This window comes from Bos indicus x Bos taurus, chromosome 5 (assembly GCF_003369695.1).
Source record: "Bos indicus x Bos taurus breed Angus x Brahman F1 hybrid chromosome 5, Bos_hybrid_MaternalHap_v2.0, whole genome shotgun sequence".
Classification (NCBI taxonomy): Eukaryota; Metazoa; Chordata; class Mammalia; order Artiodactyla; family Bovidae; genus Bos; species Bos indicus x Bos taurus.
In genome coordinates, this window is record NC_040080.1 from 88,980,490 (window position 1) to 89,008,291 (window position 27,802).

Genomic DNA, 27,802 nt, shown 5'->3' on the forward strand with positions numbered 1-27,802 from the left:
ATGAAGTACATAGAGGAGAAAACAGGAGTGTTAGTAGGACTGGACCTGCCCTTCGCGGGTAAGGGAACTGAAGCAGGGGTCTGATCCCCACATCGGGGCAATTGTCTGAGTCAGAAGAGAAACATTTAAGGCTGAGAGTGAAGCAGCTGATCTGTGGCCACCTAAATGGAATGAGAATCAGACAGTCCTTGCCACAGCCATACATACCCTGAACAGGGACACAGGTACCCTGGAAGGTGCAGCAGGTGGGAGCTGGAGTTTAGGGATTGTGAAGCAATCCCAGGATGAGGGCTGCTGTTGACTGCAGAGAGACGGATCGAGGGAATGTGAAGGAGGAGACTGTGGTGGGAAATGCCTGTGGAGGAAAGCCAGGCAGCTATGGAAGCAAGGTTATACTGCTGAGTCACGTGTAGAGGGTGGACTCTCTCTCTCCCCACATGCCAGCATCCGCAGCTGAACAATAGAAAGTCTGGCCCATCAAACACCTGAGGCATTGAACTATAGAGTAGGACCCCACTGAGGGTGCCGCTTTAAGTATCTGACGTACCAATCTACAGAGTAGGACCCCAGCCAGGACCCCATAGGGGCCCCTTTATGTCCCTGACACACCGAACAACAGAGAAGGACACCAGGCAAGGGAGCCCTCTAAGTGCCTGAATGGGTGGAGCTAGGGAGAAAGACTAGCCAAGGAGGCCTTCCAATCACCAGCTACAAGAGGCTTGTGAAAAAACTCTGATACAGCCATAACTCCTGCACCAGAGGCAGTCCGTGTCCCTGCACCCTTAGCACCACCACGGTCCCCACAAGCCAAGCAGATGCGCCACCTTCACACTCAACTTTCACTGGGGCAGAGCTGCCATAGGCAAAATAAGTCTCACGTCTACATACACAGAGTTGCTTCGGTCATGCCCAACTCTTTGCGATCCTGTAGACTGTGGCCTGCCGGCTTCTCTGTCAGGGGGGTTCTCCAGGCAAGAATACTGGAGCATATTGGCCAGTACTGGTAGCCATACCCTTCTAAAGCACTATATTTCCTGCTGACCTAGCCACCAACTCTCCTGAGTGCCTGGTGCTGCCAGAATCCCTGCAACCCAGGCAGCTGTACCACCTCCACGCCTGGCCCTCACAGGGGCAAACCCAAATCTTCAAGGGCAGCCTCAGGAGCAAAGTCCAGTGGATGACCCACATGAGAGGTGGAAATAAAACCACAATTGAAACCCAGGGGCAGTATGGCTAAGAAGATCCAAAACCTTCCCACCAGTTGTGTAAGCTGCAGATTAAATCCATATGATCAACTAGGCAGACTCTGTGTCTATGGAATATATAAAAGGACACTGAGAGTTTGCACAAAAGAAAATGCACTAGTTCTGATAGCTGTGGACACTGGAGCCAAGAACACACAGGAGTAGGACCAGATTAAAATCTGAGCTTCCCCCACAGCAGGTCCAGAGATCAGCACAGTGTTGGAGGGCATCCTAGGGAGGTGAGATGGACTGTGACTCCCAGTGAGGGAAAGAACTATGAGTTCTTTCTTGAGTCACAGCAGTGACTCAAGAAAAACATTTCTTATTCTTATGTTTTGACTTGTTCTATAGATTCTTTCTTCAATTTAAGTCTGAATTTGGCAATAAGGAGTTCATGGTCTGAGCCACAGTCAGCTCCTGGTCTTGTTTTTGCTGACTGTATAGAGCTTCTCCATTTTTGGCTGCAAAGAATATAATCAATCTGATTTCGGTGTTGACCATCTGGTGATGTCCATGTACAAGAGTCTTCTCTTGTGTTTTTGGAAGAGGGTGTTTGTTATGACCAGTGCATTTTCTTGGCAAAACTCTATCAGTCTTTGCCCTGCTTCATTCCGTATTCCAAGGCCAAATTTGCCTGTTAAGCCAGGTGTTTCTTGACTTCCTACTTTTGCATTCCAGTCCCCTATAATGAGAAGGACATCTTTTTTGGGTGTTAGTTCTAAAAGGTCTCGTAGGTCTTCATAGAACCGTTCCACTTCAGCTTCTTCAGCGTTACTGGTTGGGGCATAGACTTGGATTACTGTGATATTGAATGGTTTGCCTTGGAAACGAATAGAGATCATTCTGTCATTTTTGAGATTGCATCCAAGTACTGCATTTCGGACTCTTTTGTTGACCATGATGGCCACTCCATTTCTTCTGAGGGGTTCCTTCCCACAGTAGTAGATATAATGGTCATCTGAGTTAAATTCACCCATTCTAGTACATTTCAGTTTGCTGATTCCTAGAATGTCGACGTTCACTCTTGCCATCTCTTGTTTGACCACTTCCAATTTGCCTTGATTTATGGACCTGACATTCCAGGTTCCTATGCAATATTGCTCTTTACAGCATTGGACCTTGCTTCTATCACCAGTCACCTCCACAGCTGGGTATTGTTTTGCTTTGGCTCCGTCTGTTCATTCTTTCTGGAGTTATTTCTCCACTGATCTGCAGTAGCATATTGGGCACCTACTGACCTGGAGAGTTTCTCTTTCAGTATCCTATCATTTTGCCTTTTCATTCTGTTCACGGGGTTCTCAAGGCAAGAATACTGAAGTGTCAGAATGGGAGAAAATAATAGCAAATGAAGCAACCGACAAACAACTAATCTCAAAAATATACAAGCAACTCCTACAGCTCAACTCCAGAAAAATAAACGACCCAATCAAAAAATGGGCCAAAGAACTAAATAGACATTTCTCCAAAAAAGACATACAGATGGCTAACAAACACATGAAAAGATGCTCAACATCACTCATTATCAGAGAAGTGCAAATCAAAACCACTATGAGGTACCATTTCACACCAGTCAGAATGGCTGCGATCCAAAAGTCTACAAATAATAAATGCTGGAGAGGGTGTGGAGAAAAGGGAACCCTCTTACACTGTTGGTGGGAATGCAAACTAGTACAGCCACTATGGAGAACAGTGTGGAGATTCCTTAAAAAACTGGAAATAGAACTGCCTTATGATCCAGCAACCCCACTGCTGGGCATACACACTGAGGAAACCAGAAGGGAAAGAGACACGTGTACCCCAATGTTCATCGCAGCACTGTTTATAATAGCCAAGACATGGAAGCAACCTAGATGTCCATCAGCAGATGAATGGATAAGAAAGCTGTGGTACATATACACAATGGAGTATTACTCAGCCATTAAAAAGAATACATTTGAATCAGTTCTAATGAGGTGGATGAAACTGGAGCCTATTATACAGAGTGAAGTAAGCCAGAAGGAAAAACATAAATACAGTATTCTAACGCATATATATGGAATTTAGAAAGATGGTAACAATAACCCTGTGTACGAGACAGCAAAAGAGACACTGATGTATAGAACAGTCTTATGGACTCTGTGGGAGAGGGAGAGGGTGGGAAGATTTGGGAGAATGACATTGTAACATGTAAAATATCATGTAAGAAACGAGTTGCCAGTCCAGGTTCGATGCACGATACTGGATGCTTGGGGCTAGTGCACTGGGACGACCCAGAGGGATGGTATGGGGAGGGAGGAGGGAGGAGGGTTCAGGATGGGGAACACATGTATACCTGTGGTGGATTCATTTTGATATTTGGCAAAACTAATACAATTATGTAAAGTTTAAAAATAAAATAAAATTTAAAAAAAAAAAAAAAAAAAGAAATTAAAGTTCACCTGAGGGGAAAAAAAAAAAAAAAAGAATACTGAAGTGGTTTGCCATTCCCTTCTCCAGTGAACCACATTCTGTCAAAAGAATTGATGCTTTTGAACTGTGGTGTTGGAGAAGACTCTTGAGAGTCCCTTGGACTGCAAGGAGATCCAACCAGTCCATTCTGAAGATCAGCCCTGGGATTTCTTTGGAAGGAATGATGCTTAAGCTGAAACTCCAGTACTTTGGCCACCTCATGGGAAGAGTTGACTCATTGGAAAAGACTCTGATGCTGGGAGGGATTGGGGGCAGGAGGAGAAGGGGATGACAAAGGATGAGATGGCTGGATGGCATCACTGACTCGATGGACGTGAGTCTGAGTGAACTCCGGGAGTTGGTGATGGACAGAGAGGCCTGGCGTGCTGCGATTCATGGGGTCGCAAAGAGTCGGACACAACTGAGTGACTGATCTGTCTGATCTGATAGATTCTTTTGAATTTTTTCTTTCCCAGCCCCCCCTGCCCCGCCCCGTTGTAGTTGTCAATTTTATTGGCACTATGAAATCTAACTAAGCTTTTGGGCTTTCTTTTTTTTCTTTTCCTCAGTCACATTTTTTATTGTTGGTATATACCTCTGCCTCTACATTGGGCTTTTGCAGTTCTGTGGAGTTTTCCTTTTTTTCTTTTCTCTTTTTTTAATTTTAATTTTGAAACCTATTATTATTTTTCCTACATTTATTCCATTGTTTGCTTTTCCTCTTCTTTTCCTCTTGCAGCTAATGTATATAAATCTTCTTTATCTACCTCTATTTAACTTTGCGTATCTATTCTTTCTTTCCTTTCCTTTCCTTTCCTCTCAACATAATTGTTAGTTTTATTTTCATTGCTTTATTCCCCAATTGGTACCTTGCTTTAGTTTTGTTTTCCAATTTGTGCTTTAATAAGTTTTGTTCTTAACCAGTAGGTACAATTTTTGGTTTCCTTTGTTCGCCAGGTCAATCTACTGTACTTTATTTTTGTTGGACTGTTTAGATTTTGCTTATGGGTGTATATGTATATATTCAGTCACATTTTTTAATGCTGTTATAAACCTCTGCCTATACGTTGGGCTTTTGCAGTTCTGTGGAGTTTTCATTTTTTGTTTGTTTTTCTTTTTCTTTCTTCTTTTTTTTCTTTTTCTTTCCTTTTCTCTTTTTTATAATTTAATTGTTTTTAAACCTATCATATTTTTCTACATTTATTCCTTTGTTTGCTTTTCCTACTGTTCTTTTCCGCTTGCAGTTAATCTTTAATGTATACAAATCTTCATCTACCTCTATTTAACTTTGCATATCTATTCTTTCTTTCCTTTCTTTTTTCCTTTCCTCTCAACATATCTGTTAGTTTTGTTTTCATTGCTTTATTCCTCACTTGACAACTTGCTTTTAGTTTTGTTTTCCAGTTTTTACTTTAGTTAGTTTTGTTCTTAACTGGTAAATATAACTTTTTATTTCCTTTGTTCATCAGGTCAATCTACTGTACTTTATTTTTCTTAGACTGTTCTGACTTTGCTCATAGGTGTATATGTATAGGTGTATATTCCATTATTTTAATTATTATTTGCCCGATTTTGTAACTGCCATTTGTCTGGAGTTCATCTTTGGTTTCCTGTTTTTGGGGTATTTGTTTTAACTTCACTTAATGCCATAGCAAACCACTTGTGGAATCTTCATTCCTGACCAGAGATCAAGCCCTGAGCCTTTGGAGTGGGAGCACTGACTCCAGGACCCTAGACTACCAGAGAACTCTAGGGAGTATCAAATAGTGAGAACTCCCACAAAGGAAACTACTTGAATACAAGACTCGGCATCACCCAGCCACCAGTAGCACCCTGTGCAGGACACCTAATCTAAACAATAAACAAAACAAAAATACAAACCCAATTATCAGGAGACAGAATCACTACCTCACTCAGCCTTGCCCATCAGAGGAAAGACAAACAAACAAACAAACAAAAAAACACTTGTCACAAATCTCATCCTATACAAAATTTACACAAACCACTGGACCAACCTTAGGAGGGCAGAAACCAAAAGGAAGAAAGAATTCAACCTTGTAGCCTGCAAAAAGGAGACCTCAAACACAAAAAGTCAAAAAAAAAAATAATGAGAAGGCAGAGAAATACTACACAAATGAAGGAACAAACTAGAAACACAGAAGTCCAAATAAATGAAGAGGAAATAGGCAAACTATCTGAAAAATAATTCAGAATAATGATAGTAAAGATGATCAAAAACCTTGAAAACAAAATGGAGAAAATGCAAGAATCAATTAACAAAGACCTAGAAGAATTAAAGAATAAACATACAGAAACAAAAACACATTTGCTGAAATTAAAAATACTCTAGAAGGAATCAGTAGCAGAGTATCTGAAGCAGAAGAATGAATCAGTGAGTTGGAAGATAAAACAGTGGAAATAACTTCTGAAGAGCAGAATAAAGTAAAAAGAATGAAAAGAACTGAGGACAGTCTCAGACACCTCTGCAACAATATCAAATGTGCCAACATTTGAATTATAGGGGTCCCAGAACAAGCAGAGAAAAAGAAAGGGTATGAGAAAATTTTTGAAGAGATTATAGTTGAAAATTTCTCCAACATGGAAAAGGAAATAGTCAATCAAGTCCAAGAGACACAAAGAGTCCCATAAAGGATAAACCCAAGGAGAAACATGCCAAGACACATACTAAACAAACTAACAAAGACTAAACACAAAGAAAGACTGTTAAAAGCAGCAAAGGAGAAACAACAAGTAACATACAAGGGAAACCCCAAATGCTTAACAGCTGATCTTTCAGCAGAAACTCTGCAGGCCAGAAGGGAATGGCAGGATATATTTAAAGCACTGAAAGGGATCTACAACCAAGACCACTGTACCTGGCAAGGATCTCATTCAAAATGGATGGAGAAATAAAAGGCTTCTCAGAAAAGCAAAAGTTGAGAGAATTCAGTACCACCAAGCCACCTTTACAACAAATGTTAAAGGGACTTTTATAGTCAAAAAAATACAAGAGAAGAAAAAACATCTACAAAATCGACCCCAAACAATTAAGAAAACGGTAATAGGAACATGCTGCTGCTAAGTCACTTCAGTCGTGTCCGACTCTGTGGGACCCCAGAGACAGCAGCCCACCAGGCTCCCCCATCCCTGGGATTCTCCAAGCAAGAACACTGGAGTGGGTTGCCATTTCCTTCTCCAATGCATGAAAGTGAAAAGTGAAAGTGAAGTCGCTCAGTCGTGTCCAACTCTTAGCGACCCCATGGACTGAAGCCTACCAGGCTCCTCCACCCATGGGATTTTCCAGGCAAGAGTACTGGAGTGGGGTGCCATTGCCTTCTCCGAATAGGAACATATATATCAATAATTACTTTAAATGTAAATGGATTAAATGCTCCAACCAAAAGACACAGACTGGATGAATGGATACAAAAACAAGACTCATATTTATGCTGTCTACAAGAAACCCACTTCAGACCTCAAGACACATATAGACTGAAAGTGAGAGGATGGAAAAATATATTCCATGCAAATGAGAAGCAAAAGAAAGCTGAGTAGCAATCCTCATATCAGACAAAATAGACCTTAAAATAAAGAAGATTACAGAGATAAGGAAGGACACTACGTAATGATCAAGGGATCAATACAAGAGGAAGACATAACAATTGTAAATATCTCTGCACCCAACATAGGACCACCTCAATATATAAGACAAACACTAACAGAAATAAAAGGAGGAATGGACACTAACACAATAATAGTAGGAGACTTTAACACCCAACACACCAATGAACAGATTATCAAAACAGAAAATTAATAAGGAAACACATGTTGTAAATGATACATTAGATGAGATGGATCTCATTGATATCTTCAGGACATTCCATCCAAACACAGAAGAATACACCTTCTTCTCAAGAGCACAGGGAATATTCTTCAGGATAGACCACAACTTGGGTCACAAATCAAACCTCAGTAAATTCAAGAAAACTGAAATCGTATCTAGCGTCTACTCTGACCACAATGGTATGAGACTAGATATCAATTACAAGAAAAAAAAACTATAAGAAATACAAACACATGGAGATTAAAAAACACATTTCTAAATAACCAACAGGTTACTGAAGAAATCAAAAGGGAAATCAAAATATTTCTAGAAACAAATGACAATGAAAACATGACAACTCAAAACCTATGGGATGAGCAAAAGCAGTTCTAAGAGGAAAGTTTATAGCAATACAATCTTACCTCAAGAAACAAGAAAAACATCGAAAAGACAACCTAACTCTACACCTAAAACAACTGAAAAAAGAATAAAAAAAATCCCTAATTAGAAGAAGGAAAGAAATCATATAGATAAGAGCAGAAATAATTGAAAACAAAATGAAAGAGACAATAATAAAGATTAATAAAACTAAAATCTGGTTCTTTGAGAAGATAAGCAAAATTGACAAACCTTTAGCCAGACTTATTAAGAAAAAAAGAGATAAGAATCAAATCAACAAAACTAGAAATGAAAAAGGAGAGATTACAACAGACAAGGCAGAAGTACAAAGGATTATAAGAGATTATTATGAACAATTATATGGCAATAAAATGGATAACCTGGAAGAAATGGACAGATTCCTAGAAAAGTTCAGTCTGCGAAGACTGAACCAGGAAGAAATAGAAATTATGAACAACCCAATTACAAGCACTGAAATTGAAGCAGTGATCAAAAATCTCCCAAAAAACAAAAGCCAAGGACCAGATGGCATCACAGGAGAATTCTATCAAACATTTAGAGAAGAGCTAATGCCTATCCTTCTAAAACTCTTTCAAAAAACTTCAGAGGAAGGAACATTTCCTCCCTCGTAGAATGAGAAGGAACTCATTCTACAAGGCCACCATCACCCTGATACCAAAACCAGAAAAAGACAATACAACAAAGGAAAACTACAGGCCAATATCACTGAAGAACATAGATGCAAAAATCCTAAACAAAATTTGAGCAAGCACAATTCAGCAACACATCAAAAAGCTCATACAACATGATCAAGCTGGGTTTATTCCAGGGATGCAAGGATTCTTCAGTATATGCAAATCATTCCATGTGATATACCATATAAAAAATAGAAAGATAAAAAACATATGATAATCTCAATAGATGTAGAAACAGCCTTTGATAAAATCAGGCACCCATTTATGATTCAGTTCAGTTCAGTTCAGTTGCTCAGTCATGTCTGACTCTTTGCAACCCCATGGACTGCAGCAAGCCAGGCCTCCCTATCCATCACCAACACCCGGAGTTTGCTCAAACTCATGTCCATTGAGTCGGTGATGCCATCTAACCATCTCATCCTCTGTCGTCCCCTTCTCCACTCACCTTTAATCTTTCCCAGCATCAGGGTCTTTTCAAATGAGTCAGCTCTTCACATCAGGTGGCCAAAGTATTGGAGTTTCAGCTTCAACATCAGTCCAGCCAATGAATATTCAGGACTGATTTTCTTTTAGGATGGACTGTTGGATCTCCTTGCAGTCCAAGGGACTCTCAAGAGTCTTCTCCAACACCACAGATCAAAAGCATCAATTCTTCAGTGCTCAGCTTTCTTCACAGTCCAACTCTCACATCCATACATGACCACTGGAGAAACCATAGCCTTGACTAGACGGACCTTTGCTGGCAAAGTAATGTCTCTGCTTTTGAATATACTATCTAGGTTGGTCATAACTTTCCTTCCGAGGAGTAAGTGTCTTTTAATTTCATGGCTGGAGTCACCATCTGCAGTGATTTTGGAGCCCAAAAAAATAAAGTCTGACACTGTTTCTACTGTTTCCCCATCTATTTCCCATGAAGTGATGGGACCAGATGCCATGATCTTTGTTTTCTAAATGTTGAGCTTTAAGCCACCTTTTCACTCTCCTCTTTCACGTTCATCAAGAGGCTCTTTAGTTCTTCTTCACTTTCTGCCATAAGGGAGGTGTCATCTGCATATCTGAGGTTATTGATATTTCTCCCAGCAATCTTGATTCCAGCTATGCTTCATCCAACCCAGCGTTTCTCATGATGTACTCTGCATAGAAGTTAAATAAGCAGGGTGAAAATATTCAGCCTTAATGTACTCCTTTCCCAATTTGGAAGCAGTCTGTTGCTCCATGTCCAGTTCTAACTGTTGTTTCCTGACCTGCATACAGATTTCTCAGGAGGCAGGTCAGGTGGTCTGGGATTCCCATCTCTTTCAGAATTTTCCAGAGTTTATTCTGATCCACATAGTCAAAGGCTTTGGCATAGTCAATAAAGCAGAAGTAGATGTTTTTCTGGAACTCTCTTGCTTTTTCAATGATCCAGCAGATGTTGGCAATTTAATCTCTGGTTCCTCTGCCTTTTCTAAATCCACCTTGAACATCTGGAAGTTCACGGTTCACATATTGCTGAAGCCTGGCTTGGAGAAATTTTGAGCATTACTTTGCTAGTGTGCAAGATAAGTGAAATTGTGCAGTAGTTTGAGCATTCTTTGGCATTGCCTTTCTTTGGGATTGGAATGAAAACTGACCTTTTCCAGTCCTGTGGCCACTGCTAAGTTTTCCAAATTTGCTGGCATATTGAGTGCAGCACTTTCACAGCATCATCTTTAGGATTTGAAATAGCTCAACTGGAATTCCATCACCTTCACTAGCTTTTTTCGTAGTGATGCTTCCTAAGGCCCACTTGACTTCACATTCCAGGATGTCTGGCTCTAGGTGAGTGATCACACCATCGTGATTATCTGGGTGGTAAAGATCTTTTTTGTACAGCTTGCCACTGTGCAGCAAGTAGCCAAGAGGAGATACCCCATGTCCAAGGTCAGGAGCAGCGGCTATGTTTTGCTGGAGCAGCCATGAAGAGATACCCCACGCCTAAGGTCAGAGAAACTCCAGTAAGACAGTAGGCGATGGAACGGCTGTGAGGAGATACTCCACGTCCAAGGGCAAAGCAGAAGCCCCAGTAAGATGGTAGGAGGGGTGAATTCACATTTAGAATCAAACCCCATTCCCACCACAGAAGCTCAGAGGGCTCAAACAAATCTTGTGCACAGCAGGACCCAGGGACCCCCACATAGACTGAGACGGAACTGTGTTTGAGCATCTCCTATGGAGTTACGGGTCAGCGGTGGTCTGCACAGGGACAGGGGCTCTGGGTGCAGCAGACTTGGGTATGGCATAAGCTCTCTTAGAGGAGGTCACCATTAACCCCACCATATAACTTTTAGAACTTACACAGGACTGGGAAATAGACTCTTGGAGGGCACAACAGAACCTTGTGTACTAGGACCCAGGAGAAAGGAGCAGTGACCCCACAGGAGACTGTCCTGGACTTGCTCTGAGTGTCTGGGGGTCTCCAGCAGAGGCATGGGTGGGTGGTGGCCTCCTGCAGGGCTAGAGGCACTGAGTGTAGCAGTACATGCATGGATCTTTTGAGGGAGGTCACGATTATCTTCATTATCTCCACCATAGTTTGGCCTCAGGTCAAACAACAGGGAGGGAACACAGCCCTGCCCATCAACAGAAAATTAGATTAAAGATTTACTGAGCATGGCCCTGCCCTTGAGAACAAGACCCAGTTTCCCCCTCAGTCTAACCCATCAGCAAGTTTCCTCCTTCTCCATCAGAGGGCAGACAGACTGAAAACCACAATCACAGAAAACAAGCCAATCTAATCACATGGACCACAGCCCTGTTTAACACAATGAAACTATGAGCCATGAGTGAAGGACCACCCAAGACAGACAGGTCATGGTGGAGAGTTCTGACAAAATGTTGGTCCATTGGAGAAGGGAATGGCAAGCCACTTCAGTATTCTTGCCTTGAGAACCCCATGAACAGTATGAAAAGGTAAAAAGACAGGACACTGAAAGATGAATTCCCCAGGTTGGTAGATGCCCAATATGCTACTGGAGATCAGTGGAGAAACAACTCCAGAAAGAATGAACAGACGGAGCCAAAGCAAAACAACACCCACTTGTGGATGTGACTGGTGATGGAAGAAAGGTCCAGTGTTGTAAAAAGCAATATTGCATAGGAACCTGGAATGTTAGGTCCATGAATCAAGGCAAATTGGAAGTGGTCAAACAGGAGATGGCAAGAGTGAATATCGACATTTTAGGAATCAGCAAACTGAAATGGACTGGAAAGGGTGAATTTAACTCAGATGACCATTATATCTACTACCGTGGACAAGAATCCCTTAGAAGAAGTGAAGTAGCCAATATAGTCAACAAGAGTCTGAAATGCAGTAATTGTATGTAATCCCAAAAATGACAGAATGATCTCTGTTCGTTTCCAAGGCAAACCATTCAATATCATAGTAATCCAAGTCTATGCCCCAACCAGTAATGCTGAAGAAGCTGAAGTTGAACAGTTTTATGAAGACCTATAAGACCTTCTAGAACTAATACCAAAAAAAAGATGTCCTTTTCATCATAGGGGACTGGAATGCAAAAGTAAGAAGTCAAGAAAACCTGGAGTAACAGGCAAATTCTGCCTTGGAGTACAAAATGAAGCAGGGAAAAGACTAATAGAGTTTTGCCAAGAAAATGCACTGGTCATAGCAAACACGCTCTTTGAACAACACAAGAGGATATCACATGGACATCCATGGACATGTGACATGGATGTCACATGGACATCACCAGATGGTCAACACCAAAATTAGATTGATTATATTCTTTGCAGCCAAAGATGGAGAAGCTCTATACAGTCAGCAAAAACAAGACCAGGAGCTGACTGTGGCTTAGACCATAAACTCCTTATTGCCAAATTCAGACTTAAATTGAAGAAAGTAGGGAAAACCACTAGACCATCAAGTATCACCTAAATCAAATCCCTACTGATTATACGGTGGAAGTGAGAAATAGATTTAAGGGACTAGATCTGATAGACAGGGTGCCTGATGAACTACGGATGGAGGTTCGTGACATTGTACAGGAGACAGGGATAAAGACCATCCCCAAGAAAAAGAAATGCAAAAAAGCAAAATGGCTGTCTGAGGAGGCCTTACAAATAGCTGTGAAAAGAAGAGAAGCCAAAAGCAAAGGAGAAAAGTAAAGATATACACATTTGAATGCAGAGTTCCAAAGACTAGCAAGGAGAGATAAGAAAGCCTTCCTCAGTGATCAGTGCAAAGAAAGAGAGGAAAACAATAGAATGGAAAAGACCAGAGATCTCTTCAAGAAAATTAGAGATACCAAGGGAACATTTCATGCAAAGATGGGCTCAATAAAGGACAGAAATGGTATGGCCCTAACAGAAGCAGAAGATATTAAGAAGAGGTGGCAAGAATACACAGAAGAACTGTACAAAAAAGATCTTCATGATCCAGATAATCATTTATGATTAAAACTCTTCAAAAAATGGACAGAGAAGGAACCTACATCAACATAGTAAAGGCCATATATGATAAGCCTACAGTAAATATTATTCTCAATGGTGAAAAACTAAAAACATTTCCCCTAAGATCAGAAACAAGGCAAAGGTGTCCACTTTCACCACTTTCATTCAACATAGTTCTGGAAGTCCTAGCTATAGCAATCAGATAAGAAAAAGAAATAAAAGGATTCCAGATCGGAAAAGAAGTAAAGCTCTAACTGTTTGCAGATGACATGATACTATACATAGAAAACCCTAAAGATAGTATCAGAAAATTACTAGAGCTAATCAGTGAATTTAGCAAAGTTGCAGGATACAAAATCAATACACAGAAATCACTTGCATTTTGTATACTAACAATGAAAAAAAAGAAAGAGAAATCAAGGAATCAATTCCATTAACCATTGCAACAAAAAGAGTTAAATATCTAGGGATAAACCTACTTAAGGAGACAAAAGAACTGTACACAAAAAATTATAAGACACTAATAGAAGAAATCAAAGACAACATAAACAGATGGAGAGATATTCCATGTCCCTGAGTAGGAAGAATCAATACTGTGAAAATGACTATACTACCAAACGCAATCTACAGATTCAAAGCAGTCCCTATCAAATTACCAATGATATTTTTCACAAAACCAGAACAAAAAACTTCACAATTCATATGGAAATACAAAAGACCCCAAATAGCCAAAGCAGTCTTGAGAAAGAATAATGGAGCTAGAGGAATCAACCTTCCTGACTTCAGATTATACTACAAAGCTACAATCATCAAGACAGTGTGGTACTGGCACAAAAACAGAAATTCAGACCAATGGAACAAGATAGAAAGCCCAGAAATAAACCCATGCACCAATGGGTACCTTATTTTTGACAAAAAGGCAAAAACATACAATGGGGCACAGACAGCCTCTTCAATAAATGGTTCTGGGAAAACTGGACAGCTACATGTAAAAGAATGAAATTAGAACATTTCCTAACACCATGCTGCTGCTAAGTCACTTCAGTCGTGTCCAACTCTGTGTGACCCCATAGATGGCAGCCCACTAGGCTCCTCTGTCCCTGGGATTCTCCAGGCAAGAACACTGGAGTGGGTTGCCATTTCCTTCTCCAATGCATGAAAGTGAAAAGTGAAAGTGAAGTCACTCAGTCGTGTCCGACTCCTAGCGACACCAAGGACTGCAGCCTACCAGGCTCCTCCGTCCATGGGATTTTCCAGGCAAGAGTACTGGAGTGGGGTGCCATTGCCTTCTCCGTCCTAACACCATACACAAAGATAAACTCAAAATGGATTAAAGACCTAAATGTAAGATCAGAAACTATAAAACTCTTAGAGGAAAACATAGGCAGAACACTCAATGACATAAATCAAAGCAAGATCCTCTATGACTCACCTCCTAGAGTAATGAGAATAAAAACAAAAGTAAACAAGTGGGACCTGATTAAACTTAAAAGCTTTTGCACAGCAAAGGAAACTATAAGCAAGGTGAAAAGACAACCTTCAGAATATAATAGCAAATGAAACAACTGGCAAAGGATTAATCTCTAAAATATACAAGCAGCTCATACAACTCAATGCCAGAAAAACAAACAACCCAATCAAAAAGTGGGAAAAAGACCTAAACAGACATTTCACCAAATAAGACATACAGATAGCTAACAAACACATGAAAAGATGCTCAACATCACTCATCGTTCAGTTAAGTTCAGTGGCTCAGTCATGTCCAGCTCTTTGCGACCCCATGAACCACAGCACGCCAGGCCTCCCTGTCCATCACCAACTCCCGGAGTCCACCCAAACCCATGTCCATTGAGTTGGTGATGCCATCCAACCATCTCATCCTCTGTTGTCCCCTTCTCCTCCTGCCCTCAATCTTTCCCAACATCAGGGTCTTTTCCAATGAGTCAGCTCTTCGCATCAGGTGGACAAAGTATTAGAATTTCAGCTTCAACATCTGTCCTACCAATGAACACCCAGGACTGATCTTCTTTAGGATGGACTGGTTGGATCTCCTTGCAGGCCAAGGGACTCTCAAGAGTCTTCTCTAACACCACAGTTCAAAAGCATCAATTCTTCAGCGCTCAGCTTTCTTTATAGTCCAACTCTCACATCCATACATGACCACAGGAAAAACCATAGCCTTGACTAGACAGACCTTTGTTGACAAAGTAATGTCTCTGCTTTTTAATATGCTGTCTAGATTGGTCATAACTTCCCTTCCAAGGAGTAAGTGTCTTTTAATTTCATGGCTGCAGTCACCATCTGCAGTGATTTTGGAACCCAGAAAAATAAAGTCAGCCACTGTTTCCACTGTTTCCCCATCTATTTCCCATGAAGTGATGGGACCAGATGCCATGATCTTAGTTTTCTGAATGTTGAGCTTTAAGCCAACTTTTTCACTCTCCTGTTTCACTTTCATCAAGAGGCTTTTCAGTTCCTCTTCACTTTCTGTCATAAGGGTGGTGTCATCTGCATATCTGAGGTTATTGATATTTCTCCCAGCAATCTTGATTCCAGCTTGTGCTTCCTCCAGCCCATCATTTCTCATGACGTACTCTGCATATAAATTAAATAAGCAGGGTGACAATATACAGCCTTGATGTACTCCTTTTCCTATTTGGAATCACTCATCATTAGAGAAATGCAGATCAAAACTCAATGAGATATCACTTCACACTGGTCAGAATGGCCATCATCAAAAAGTCTACAAACAATAAATGCTGGAGAGGGTGTGAAGAAAAGGGAATGCTCTTGCACTGCTGGTGGGAATGTAAATTGATACAGCCACTATGGAAGATGGTATGGAGATTCCTTTAAAAACTATGAAACAAAACGTGAAAAGACACATGTCCCATTGTTCATTGCAGCACTATTTACAATAGCTAGTACATGGCAGCAACCTAGATGTCCATTGACAGATGAATGGATAAAGAAGTTGTGGTACATATACCCATTGGAATATTACTCAGCCATAAAAAGGAACACTTTGAGCCAGTTCTAATGAGGTGGATGAACCTAGAATCTATATTATACAGAGTGAAGTAAGTCAGAAAGAGAAAGATAAATATCATACTCTAATGCATATATATGGAATCTAGAAAAATGGTACTAAAGAATTTATTTAAGGGCAGCAATGGAGAAACAGACATAGAGAATAGACTTATGGACATAGGAGATGGGAGGAGAGGGTGAGATGTATGGAAAAAATAACATGGAAACTTATATTACCATATGTAAATTTCATAGCCAATGGGAATTTGCTGTATGGCTCAGGAAACTCAAACAGGGGTTCTGTATCAACCTAGCTAGAGGGATGGGATGGGGAGGCAGATGGGAGGGAGGTTCAAAAGGGAGGAGTTATATGTATACCTATGGCTGATTCATGTTGAAGTTTGACAGAAAACAACAAAATTTCATAAAGCAATTATCCTTCAATAAAAAAATTTAATTAATTAAAAAAAAGACTTGTGGTTGCCTAGGAGAAGTGGGGGGTGAGGGTTGGATTGGGAGTTTGGGACTAGCAGATGCAAATTATTATACAGAGAATGGATAAACAACAAAGTCCTATTGTATAGCACAGAGACCAATACTCAATATCCTATAATAAATCATAATTGTCAAATGTATAGAGAGATGCTCAACTCAATAGCAACTAAAAAATATTAAGTTAAAACAGCAAAGAGATGGCATTCCACACCTGATAGATGACCAAATATTAGCTAACAATTATTAATGAAAGAGAAACCTACAAGGATTATAGTAAAAGTTACATCATCTCCATTGCATGAGTACTTGACCAAATTATACCTACATATACACTATGATCCAGATATATTCATCCGGATATAATTCTCTAAAATATTATCATATAAATTCTCGAGGAAACATGTATTAAATGTTTATTGCAGACAATCCTGTCCAACTCTCAATGTTCCACACTCTTGGCCTGAACTTCCTTGGCTTCCTTTTTGCCCTCCCTGCCTCTTCCTCACTTCCCCCAACAACCATAGCATCCAGGGACTGGGCCGAGCAGGCAGCAGAATTTTCCAAGAAATAACATCTCCAAGATATCAAATCTGGTAAATGTCTCGTAATGAGAGCCACAGGCCGATGTGCTAATTCAGACACGGATTGGCGAAATCCAGCCACTCCAAAGCCTAAAAACAAGTGAGAAAAATTTCTGCCACCCAGAAGAAAAGCACCACACTCTAGCAAAACCACTGCTAAGTTATCCACTAGCACCATAAGAACTCAGAAGGAGCTAGCTGAAATAACCTTGATTCTCCCCTCTTAACTTCACTGCTGGGCCAATGGAGACAACACTGATAAGTGGAGATCGACCACACTTGTTCCACCAGGTTCTGTATGTGAAAGTGATATGTTCTTTCTGGATATCGCATTTTCATCTTATTGTCCACACCAAATATTTCTTTTTAAATTTTTATTTTGTATTGGAATATAAGCTGGCTAAAATGTTAGGCTAGTTTCAAGTGTATAGAAAAGTGATTCAGTTGTACATATACATGTATGTCTTCTTTTTCAAACTCTTTTCCCATTTAGGTTAGTATGGAGTATTGAGTAGAGTTCTCTGTGCTACACAGTAGGTCATTGTGGGTTATCTATTTTAAATATAGCAATGTGTGGCTTCCCTGGTGGCTCAGTGGTGAAGAATCAGCCTGCCAATGCAAGAGACTCGTGATTGATCCCTTATCCGGGAGGATTCCATGTGCCTTGCAGCAAATAAGCCCGTGTGCCAGAACTATTGAGCCTGTGCTCTAGAGTCCAGGAGCCACGACCACTGAGTCCACATGACACAACTACTGAAGTCAGCGCACCCTAGGCCTTGGGCTCCCCCACAAAAGAAGCCACTGCAACGAGAAGCCCGTGCACCACAAGAAAGTAAGCCTGTGCACTACTAGAGAGTAGCCTCCGCCCTCTGCAACTAGAGAGCACAGCAATGAAGACCCAACACAGTCAAAAACAAATAAATAAAAGTTTTAAAAATATACTACTATGTTCTGCACCAGAACCTATAACAGCAACACCCACAGTCCAGGAATCATCTGTCTGGACATCCTTAAAGACAAACAGAGTATCTTTGACGATTTCAAAGGTTTTGCTGGCAGTTTGTTCTCTTTTGACTGACCGCAACCCTGTGGATCCTCTGCTCAGATGTATAGACATTCAGTATTTGATCAGTAGAGCAGAAAATGACAGGATAACTGGTAAGTGGACCGAGAAATATACAACATAAATCACATAATTTGTGTGCAATGTTAAGGAACTGAAGGCATCTTATCAGGATGTTGCAAATCTTCAGAGCCTCTGCTTACAAACTGTGGACATCTTACACTGATTCTACTCTCTGCTTTGTCCTTTGAAGACTGGGAGACTCCCCCAAAACATAAATGCTACCAAGAACAGAATTTTGTAGCTATAGACACTTATGTTTAAAACGCCTACTTGCAAGTTCTGTTTCTTTCCTCTGTAAAAACATATTTTTATATACTAAAAACACTGGTCTTAAAGTCTATAAAATATTAGAGTGCATTTTAGCCTAATTCATTATTTTCATGAAGTTATAAAAGACTAGAATCAAGATTGCTGGGAGAAATATCAATAACCTCAGATATGCAGATGACACCACCCTTATGGCAGAAAGTGAAGAAGAACTAAAGAACCTCTTGATGAAAGTAAGAGAGGAGAGTGAAAAAGTTGGCTTAAAACACAACATTCAGAAAACTAAGATCATGGCATCTGGTTCCATCACTTCATGGCAAATAGATGGGGAGACAGTGGAAACAGTGACATACTTTATTTTTTGGGGTCCAAAATCACTGCAGATGGTGACTGCAGCCATGAAATTAAAAGACGCTTATTCCTTGGAAGAAAAGTTATGACCAACCTAGACAGCATATTAAAAAGCAGAGAAATTACTTTGTCAACAAAGTTCCATCTAGTCAAAGCTATACAGTCTTTTGGACTCTGTGGGAGAGGGAGAGGGTGGGATGATTTGGGAGAATGGCACTGAAACATGTATAATATCGTATATGAAATGAATCACCAGTCCAGGTTCAATGCATGATACTGAATGCTTGGGGCTGGTGCACTGAGACAACCCAGAGGGATGGTACAGGGAGGGAGGAGGGAGGAGGGTTCAGGATGGGGAACACGTGTATACCTGTGGCGGATTCATGTTGATGTATGGCAAAACCAATACAATACTGTAAAGTAATTAACCTCCAATTAAAATAAATAAATTTATATTTTTTTTAAAAAGCTATTGTTTTTCCAGTAGTCATATAGATGTAAGAGTTGGACTGTAAAGAAAGCTGAGTGCCAAAGAATTGATGCTTTTGAACTGTGGTGTTGGAGAAGACTCTTGAGAGTCCCTTGGACTGCAAGAAGATCCAACCAGTCCATCCTAAAGGAAATCAGTCCTGAATATTCATTGGAAGGACTGATGCTGAAGCCAAAACTCCAATACTTTGGCCACCTGATGTGAAGAGCTGACTCATTGAAAAGACCTTGATGCTGGGAAAGATTGAAGGTGGAAGAAGGGGAAGACAGAGGATGACGTGGTTGGATGGCATCACCGACTCAATGGACATGAGTTTAAGTAAAGTCCAGGAGTTGGTGATGGACAAAGAAGCCTGGCACGCTACAGTCCATGGGGTCGCAAAAAGTCAGACACAACTGAGTGACTGGACTGAACTGAACTGATAAAAGACAAGGAATTATGTAATTTGTATTAAAATGCAGATATATTTCCGAGTATGCAGTTTAAGCTTTTGCAAAAAAAAAAAGTTCTACTTTTTACTTTTGTCAGCACATAATAAGATTTCCTATTACCATTTGTAGCTCAGAGAACACCTAACATACATCTCAAATATAAAAGAAATGCTTCTGAAGGCACTAAAAAATTGTTTTTTGCAACCTTATTTTTGGTGGTGGCAAATTGGAGATAAATTGAAGTTAGTTAGGCAATCTGTTTTAGAAAGATAAAGGCTAAGCTGTTACAGAAGAGATCCCAAAATAAAATGAATCAAACAAAATAAAAGATCATTTTCTCTTAAGTCCAGAGATGTATTAGAGAGTCCAGAGTTAAAAACCCAAGTTCCATCGATATTGTTGTTTTGTTATTTCCTAGGTATTTATTCAATCAACCATCATTCAGTCAGTATCCCTGGGAAAGACTGATAATTTCTCATCAATACTTATCCTTCCCTTCTACCTTTGAACATGTCCATGTTTTAGACACTTGACTGTTTATGTAATATAGAGACCACATTTTTTGGTTCCATGTGGTCAAAGGTGCATAACAGCAAATGAGTTGATAAATGCTGAAGCTGATAATGGATACAGAAGGATTATTACACTATTCTTCTTACTCAGCATATTAAAAACAGAGACATCGATTTCTGACAAAGGTCTGTACGGTCAAGGCTAGGGTTTTTCCAGTAGGCACGTACGGTTGTGAGAGTTGCACCATAAAGAAGACTGAACACTGAAGAACTGATGCTTTCAAATTGTGGTGCTAGAAAAGACTCCTGAGAGACCCTTGGACATTAAGATCAAACCAGTCAAACCTAAAGGAAATCAACCCTGAATATTCATTGGAAGGACTAATGCTGAAGCTGAAGCTTCAATACTTTGACCACCTGATGCGAAGAGCCAACTCATTGGAAGAGACTTTGATGCTGGGAATGATTGAAAACTAAAGGAGAAGGATGAAATGGTTCGATGGCATTGCCAACACAATGGACATGAATCTGAGCAAACTCCAGGAGATAGTGAAAGACAGGTGAGCTGAGCCTGCCGCAGTCAATGGAGTTGCAAAGAGCTGGACATGACTTAGTGACTGAACAACAACAATCCTTAAATTTTTCAATAATAAAAAGTTTTTATGACAGTTACATTTTTTAAGCTTTTTTACCTTTATAAAATTGAAATTAGATTATTTAAAATGTTGTTAATTTCTGCTCTACATCAAAAGATTCTGGAATACATACATACATACATTCTTTTTTTATATTCTTTTCCATTATGGTTTCTGACAAGATATTGAAATACTTCTCTGTGTTGTACAGTTGGACCTTGTTGTTTATCCATTTTATATATACTAGTTTACATCTGCTAACCCAAAACTTTTTACAGCTTTTAATCTATTTGGATTTTTGTGAATTGCAATAAATTAAAGAATCAATTTTGGATAACATAATAAATTTGTATTTTCTCCTGTTATCATGAAAATATGTTTAATATAGTTTTTCAATTGTATCTTTTATCATTGCACGCTCAGTTTCTTCAGTCATGTCCAACTCTTTGTGACCCTATGGACTACAGCCTGCCAGACTCCACTATCTATGGGATTCTCCAGGCAAGAATACTGGAATAGGTTGCCATATCCCCCTCCAGGGGATCTTCCTGACCCAGTGATCTAACCCACATCTCTTGGGTCTCCTGCATTGGCAAGCAGATTCTTTACTACTAATGCCACCTGGGAAGCCCAGCTTTTATCATTATATTTCTATAATCATAAATATTACTTACAATTTAACAAAAAGACGACTTCCCTGGTGGCCCAGTGGATGTGAATTTGCCTGCCAGTGCAGGGGACACGGATTCAATCCCTTGTCAGATAAGACGTCACATGCTTCAGAGCACCTAAGCCCACACACCACAGCTTCTGAGCTCTTCAATCTAGAGCCCATAAGATCCAACTACAGAGCCCACGTGCACCTCCTGAAACCTGCAAGCTCTAGGGCCCATGAGCCACAACTGGTGAAACCCTGTGCTGCAACTACTGAAGCCTGTGTGCCTATAGCAAGAAGCAACACTGCAACAGAAGAGTAGACCCGACCATCCGCAACCAGAGAAAGTGTGCACATAGTGACGAAAATTCAGTGCAACCAAAAATATCAAAGTAGTGTCCTGAGACATACAGCAAAGTCCCATTAGCTATCTATTTTACATATGGTAATGTAAGCGCCACATGGGCTCTGTATCTACCTAGATGGGTGGGATGGGGGTGGGGGTGGGGAGAAAGGTGTGAGGTTCAAAAGGGAGGGGATACATGTATACCTATGGCTGATTCATGTTGAGGTTTGACAGAAAACAACAAAATTCTGTAAAGCAATTATCCTTCAACTAAAAATAAATTTTTAAAAAATATCAAATGAATAAATAAGTATTTTTCAGTTAACAAAAACAGAAGGAAAGGAAGGAGGGAAGAGAAGAAGGAAGGAATTCCAAGATTTAGAACTAAGAAATCTTAGAACTCTATATTTTTATCTTGAGAAATTCTTGGCCACCCAAGGGTACCTCTTAGATGATGCAACTCACTGAAACAAGAATAACACAGGGAAGAAACAGTTGGCCCAGGAACTCATTTAGATCAGAGCAGGCCTCCTACCTGAGGGCCTCTCCAGGGACTATCAACACTCTCCAAGGTCTAGAGCTGAGATCAAGTCCCTCTGGTCATTGTTAATTTGGAGGCAAAGTCAAGAAATCTTCCTGTTGGACAGAATGACTATAGGGATATTTCCTTGCTCAGAAGCACCACCTCTGCATCTTCTAAAGGAAGGACAAAGTTCAGGGAAGCCCAGGAAGCCCTAACCATATTCGTGGCTTTTGCTCCAGTGTTGGAAAGGATGCCATTCAGGTAGCCTCCACTAAGAGCACCTCTTGTTGCTCTAGAGAACACAGGTGAAGACAAATATTATTCTCATTCAACTCCATTTTCTCCTAAAACTATCCATTCTGAGAACTCGTGAGTGTAAAAGCCATAAATAGAGATCAGATTCTTATTTATCATCCTCTTGAATTACCCTTCAGGGGGAGAGAGGTGAACGCTTTTATCTTCCTTTGTTCTAGACTAAACCCTCTGTCTGTTGTTCCACACGTTCTGCTGCTGCTAAGTCACTTCAGTCGTGTCCGACTCTGTGCGACCCCATAGACGGCAGCCCACCAGGCTACCCCATCCCTGGGATTCTCCAGGCAAGAACACTGGAGTGGGTTGCCATTTCCTTCTCCAATGCATGGAAGTGAAAAGTGAAAGTGAAGTCGCTCAGTCGTGTCCGACTCTTAGCGACCCCATGGACTGCAGCCTACCAGGCTCCTCCGTCCATGGGATTTTCCAGGCAAGAGTACTGGAGTGGGGTGCCATTGCCTTCTCCATCCACACATTCTAGGTTGTCTTTTATCTCTCCTCTTTTTTCCTTTACGATCTCTGTGATGCACAGAAGATGCCCCAAATTTGACTTGATTTCATCCAACTCCTCTGGTAAAAACTCAGAGAATAGCACAATCTTCATGGACTCTCATGTTAAATCCTGAGAGCACAGTGCAAACATTGGATATTATAACATCACAGAAATCCCTTGAAGTCACTGATGTGCACAGCCATTGCCTCCATTTGAGGGCTTCCTCCTATCTGGTTTCTGTGAAACCAGCAACTCCGGTGCCACTTCCGCTTGTGTTGACACAGAAGGGGAAAAGGTTTCCATTTAGTATCAGAGATACTAAGGAAGACTGTCCCCCAATCTTCAGATTTTCTCGGGTGGAAGAGACTTTAGAAACCATCTAGTTTTCTTGATTTGTTTTTTTGGCAAGAAAGTCAAGTGAATTATTCATGAACTTACAGCAACAGAGGAATGTCTTATGCCATCATCAGCTGTCACAATACCTCTGCCAATCATACAAACATGCATCATGGACTATAAGCCAGATGGCCAGCCAACACGTTTATTGCTTACTCACTATGCCAGTGAGCCTTCCTGTGGTTTGAACTCCATTCTTTTTGGAACTGGAAACAGTACTTCTCAGTGCACTGGTGGCTATTTCCAACTCCCTTCATTTCCTTCTCCAATCTCAATAATCTCTTTTTTCTCTCTTTCCTAAGTTTGATTCTCTACACTCTTCCTTCCCACCTTCTCCACCTTAGCCAATAGATTATTGCCCTGAGCTGGAAAGGGTTGATGAGGCCTGACATGGCAAGGTTGCCTCTGCTATACAATCCGTCCTGGGTCAGCCCTGAAACTTCATTCATGACACTTCATCCCCAGTAATGCTCTGAGACTCGTAGCACCCTGGAGCATTCTCTTCTGTTCTTGTGCCTCTGAAGGAAAACTTGAATGCTCCATGGAAGTTGGGAACACAACCAGAGTCACTGTGTTTGTTCTCCAAGGACTATCCAACAACCCTCAGATCCAGGCAGTACTCTGTGTAACATTCCTAGTGATTTACTTCCTGACCCTCACAGGGAACCTGCTGATGCTGCTGGTGATCAGGACTGATTCCCACCTCCACACCCCCATGTACTTCTTCCTCAGTCACCTCTCCTTCCTGGATGCCTTCTATTCCTCAGTCATTGTGCCTAAGCTGCTAGAGAACCTACTTTTCAAGTGGAAGACTATATCCTTCCTTGAATGTTTCGCCCAGATCTCTTTGGTCATATTTTCTGGGGCCACTGAAGCTTGCCTCCTTTCAGTCATGGCCTATGACCGGTTCCAGGCTGTGTGCCACCCGCTGCTGTATGTGGTGACCATGAACAAGAAGGTGTGTGCTGGCCTGGTGGGAGCCTCCTGGGCAATAGGAATGGGGACTGGCCTGCTTAACACCGTCCTCCTGTCTCAACAGCACTTCTGTGGCCCCAACCTCATCCGCAGTTTTGCCTGCGAGTTTCCTCCAGTGCTCCTGTTGGCCTGTTCTGACCCCTACATGAGCTTTGCCTCCATCCTGACCACCATGGTGGTCCTGGGCCTTGGTTCTCTTGCCCTATTGGTGGGTTCTTACACCCGTATTATCTTGACAGCCCTGGGGATCAACTCCACCACAGGTTGGAACAAGATCTTCTCTACCTGCTCATCTCATTTTCTTGTGGTCACCACTTTTTATGGTTCAGGAATGTTCAGGTATGTCATTGCTATACCTTTGAATGTAAATGTAGGATATTTTCACACTAAGGAAACTTGCTCTGTAAACAGAGCATTGCAGAGTAGCAGGAAAAGAACTGTACTAGAATCAGTAGGCCTAGATTCTAGTTTTGGCTCTGTTGTTGGCCTGATGTGTGAATTATTTTTAAAAATCCATTTTCTTTCTGAGGCCTCAATTGTCTACTCTGAAATATAATCTAATACAAGAAGTCAAGATTTTCTTACTTTCATTAACGTATGATTTTCAGGGTCATCAAAAGAAAATCACAGGGCCTCTGGTAGACGTTTATTCAGTGCTAGACAAGAAAATAAAATAAAATACATCATCCTTGAAACAGATGCCATTTCTCCTTCTTACTGGAAGTTCATGTCTCCACAGATGATTTCTGGTTTATTTATTAGGCATCTACTATACAACAGCTGCTTTACATAATCAAGCTCAATTTTATTATGTATAACAACACAGGAGAAATATTCTTAATGTCAACTTCTGATAAGAAACCCTGAGTTTCAGGAGTAATTAAGTACCTTACAAAAGTTGCCAGAACCAGCTAGGAATGGAACCTAAATATAAACCAAGTATCCCTGACTTGAAACTGCACGTTCTTTTCCACCGTGTTTCTCTCAAACGTAAACAGTGCTAGTTGATGAGTCCTTGCTTCCCAGGAAACAGTAACTAATGGCCTGTGCTCTCCACTAGTGAAATGGAGATGGATTTGCACAAATTGCTCTATACTTTTCTCACCTGTTTGTTACTTGGTAAGACATGTGGCATGGGAAAAAATAAAGAAAGGTCTAGGAGAGCTCATCTGAGCCTGAGGACAAATCTCTGCAGCTCTCTTTGTCTCAGTTTCCACGTTTGCCACAAGGGGGTACAAGATTTCTCCTACCTACTTCACAGATATGTTAGGAGAGATAATTTAAAAATTAAAAAATGACAGTAAAATGAATACCTTTTTTAATCAAGCACAGCAAACCCAAAAAGAACATTCATTCCAATGATAATGGCACAATTGCAAAAAAAAAAAATTAATGCTTCTTTGGGAAATACTCTCAGTAACATTTAACAAGTTACATTCAAAATTTTAATCTTACTCTTTTGGATTCATATCTCAAGCTAAACACAAAATTTTTGTGTTTCACCTTATTTACAAAGCTTAGCTTGTTTTCTAAGCCAAAGACAAACATACTAAAAAGGACAAAATTTCATTCCACTACACATTATAAAAATAATGTGCTGTGATTCTGAGGTAACTCCCCATAAATGTTTGGGGAAAATGACAACATTATTGGACTAGCATATAGTTTTGTAAGGAATAATCATCATAAGATGGGAACAAACAGCTGTGTATGCAAGACAAAGAAAAGGAAAAAATCCTCATATTGTCATCATAATTATTAAGGAAAAGTACTTTGAAAAGTGAAGTGTTACAGAAATGCATGAAATTATTTTTTATTCTAATCTGTAGCACTTGATATGCTACAGAACTTCCTTTTTCCTTGGGGCTGCTGCTGCTGCTAAGTCGCTTCAGTCGTGTCCAACTCTGTGCAACCCCATAGACGGCAGCCCACCAGGCTACCCCATCCCTGGGATTCTCCAGGCAAGAACACTGGAGTGAGTTGCCATTTCCTTCTCCAATGCATGAAAGTGAAAAGTGAAAGTGAAGTCGCTCAGTCGTGTCCGATTCTTAGCGACCCCATGGACTGCAGCCCACCAGGCTCCTCTGTCCATGGGATTTCCCAGGCAAGAGTACTGGAGTGGGGTGCCATTGCCTTCTCCATTTCCTTGGGGTAGCTCCTATAATGTTTTGTATAATTCATCTATGGAGGTGTTTAAAGGCAGAAATGACAGACTTCTCACGGATAATACAGTCATCTCTAGATGCTTCTACAATGACAGCTGACTCAGCCCTGAGCACCCTCTTTGCAGAGTCTGGGGCGGAATGAACTGTGGCTGCCACCATCACTGTGGCCACTGTCCTGAGCTCATTTCTGTCCTTTGTGCAATTCCCTTCAAGGTACATGACCCCACCTTCCGGCTCAGCCCTGGAGCAAGTGCTATCCTTGCAGTACAGTGTGGTGACCCCGCTACTGAACCCCCTTATCTACAGTCTGAAGAACCAGGAGGTGAAGGCAGCGCTAAGGAGGATGCTGGCCAGGAAGCCCAGGCTTACCTTCTAAGCCAGGCTCTACTGCCTCCTCATAAATAAGAGGAAAAGTCATGGGAAAGAAGAGGAGATGGAGAGAGCTTCATCTCTAAGCTTACTTATTTAGAGATGTTTTTCAGCAAGAAAAACAGAAGCCTTAGTTCCTCTGACCCCAGTGCCTTCCCACAGATAAGCAAGATGGGAAAACCTCCACAGAACTAATGGCAGCCATCAACAGAGGACCCAGTCACCACACAAGAAAATCTTCTCAATAAACATCTGGATGATCATCAAAAAACAAAAACAGAACCACTATCTATCCAGCAATTCCACTTTTGGGAATTTATCCAAAGGAAATGAAAATACTAACTCAAAAAGTTATCTGCACCCCCATGTTCATGGCAGCATTATTTACAATACCCAACATATGGAAAGAAACTAGGTTTCCTTAATGGATGAATGGATAAAGAGGCATGGATAAAGTAATGGAATATTACTCATTCATAAAAAAAAAAAAGAAGAAGAAACTCTACCATTTGTGACAACATAGATGGACTGTGAAGGCATTATTATGCTCAGTGAAATAAATCAGTCAAAGACAGACAAATACAATATGATCTCATACACATGCAGAACCTAGGAAAAAACCGAACTCATAGAAAAA

The 27,802-nt window shown here is 40.7% G+C and overlaps 1 protein-coding gene across 1 annotated transcript; it reads left to right on the top strand.

Annotated features, from left to right (window-relative positions):
• Positions 1–27,172, top strand: LOC113893567 (olfactory receptor 8S1-like). Its single transcript, XM_027543488.1, has 3 exons — positions 1–58; positions 24,181–24,970; positions 27,010–27,172. The coding sequence occupies exons 1-3, from the start codon at positions 1–3 to the stop codon at positions 27,170–27,172; spliced, it is 1,011 nt and encodes a 336-aa protein (XP_027399289.1).
• The last annotated feature ends 630 nt before the right edge of the window (positions 27,173–27,802 follow it).

Excerpts from the sequence above, each read along its gene's own strand:
- LOC113893567 (XM_027543488.1), top strand. The coding sequence starts at position 1 with ATGAAGTACATAGAGGAGAAAACAGGAGTGTTAGTAGGACTGGACCTG. Across the intron at positions 59-24,180 it reads ACTGGACCTGCCCTTCGCGG|GAAAACTTGAATGCTCCATG; the intron begins GTAAGGGAACTG and ends GTGCCTCTGAAG. Across the intron at positions 24,971-27,009 it reads TATGGTTCAGGAATGTTCAG|GTACATGACCCCACCTTCCG; the intron begins GTATGTCATTGC and ends ATTCCCTTCAAG.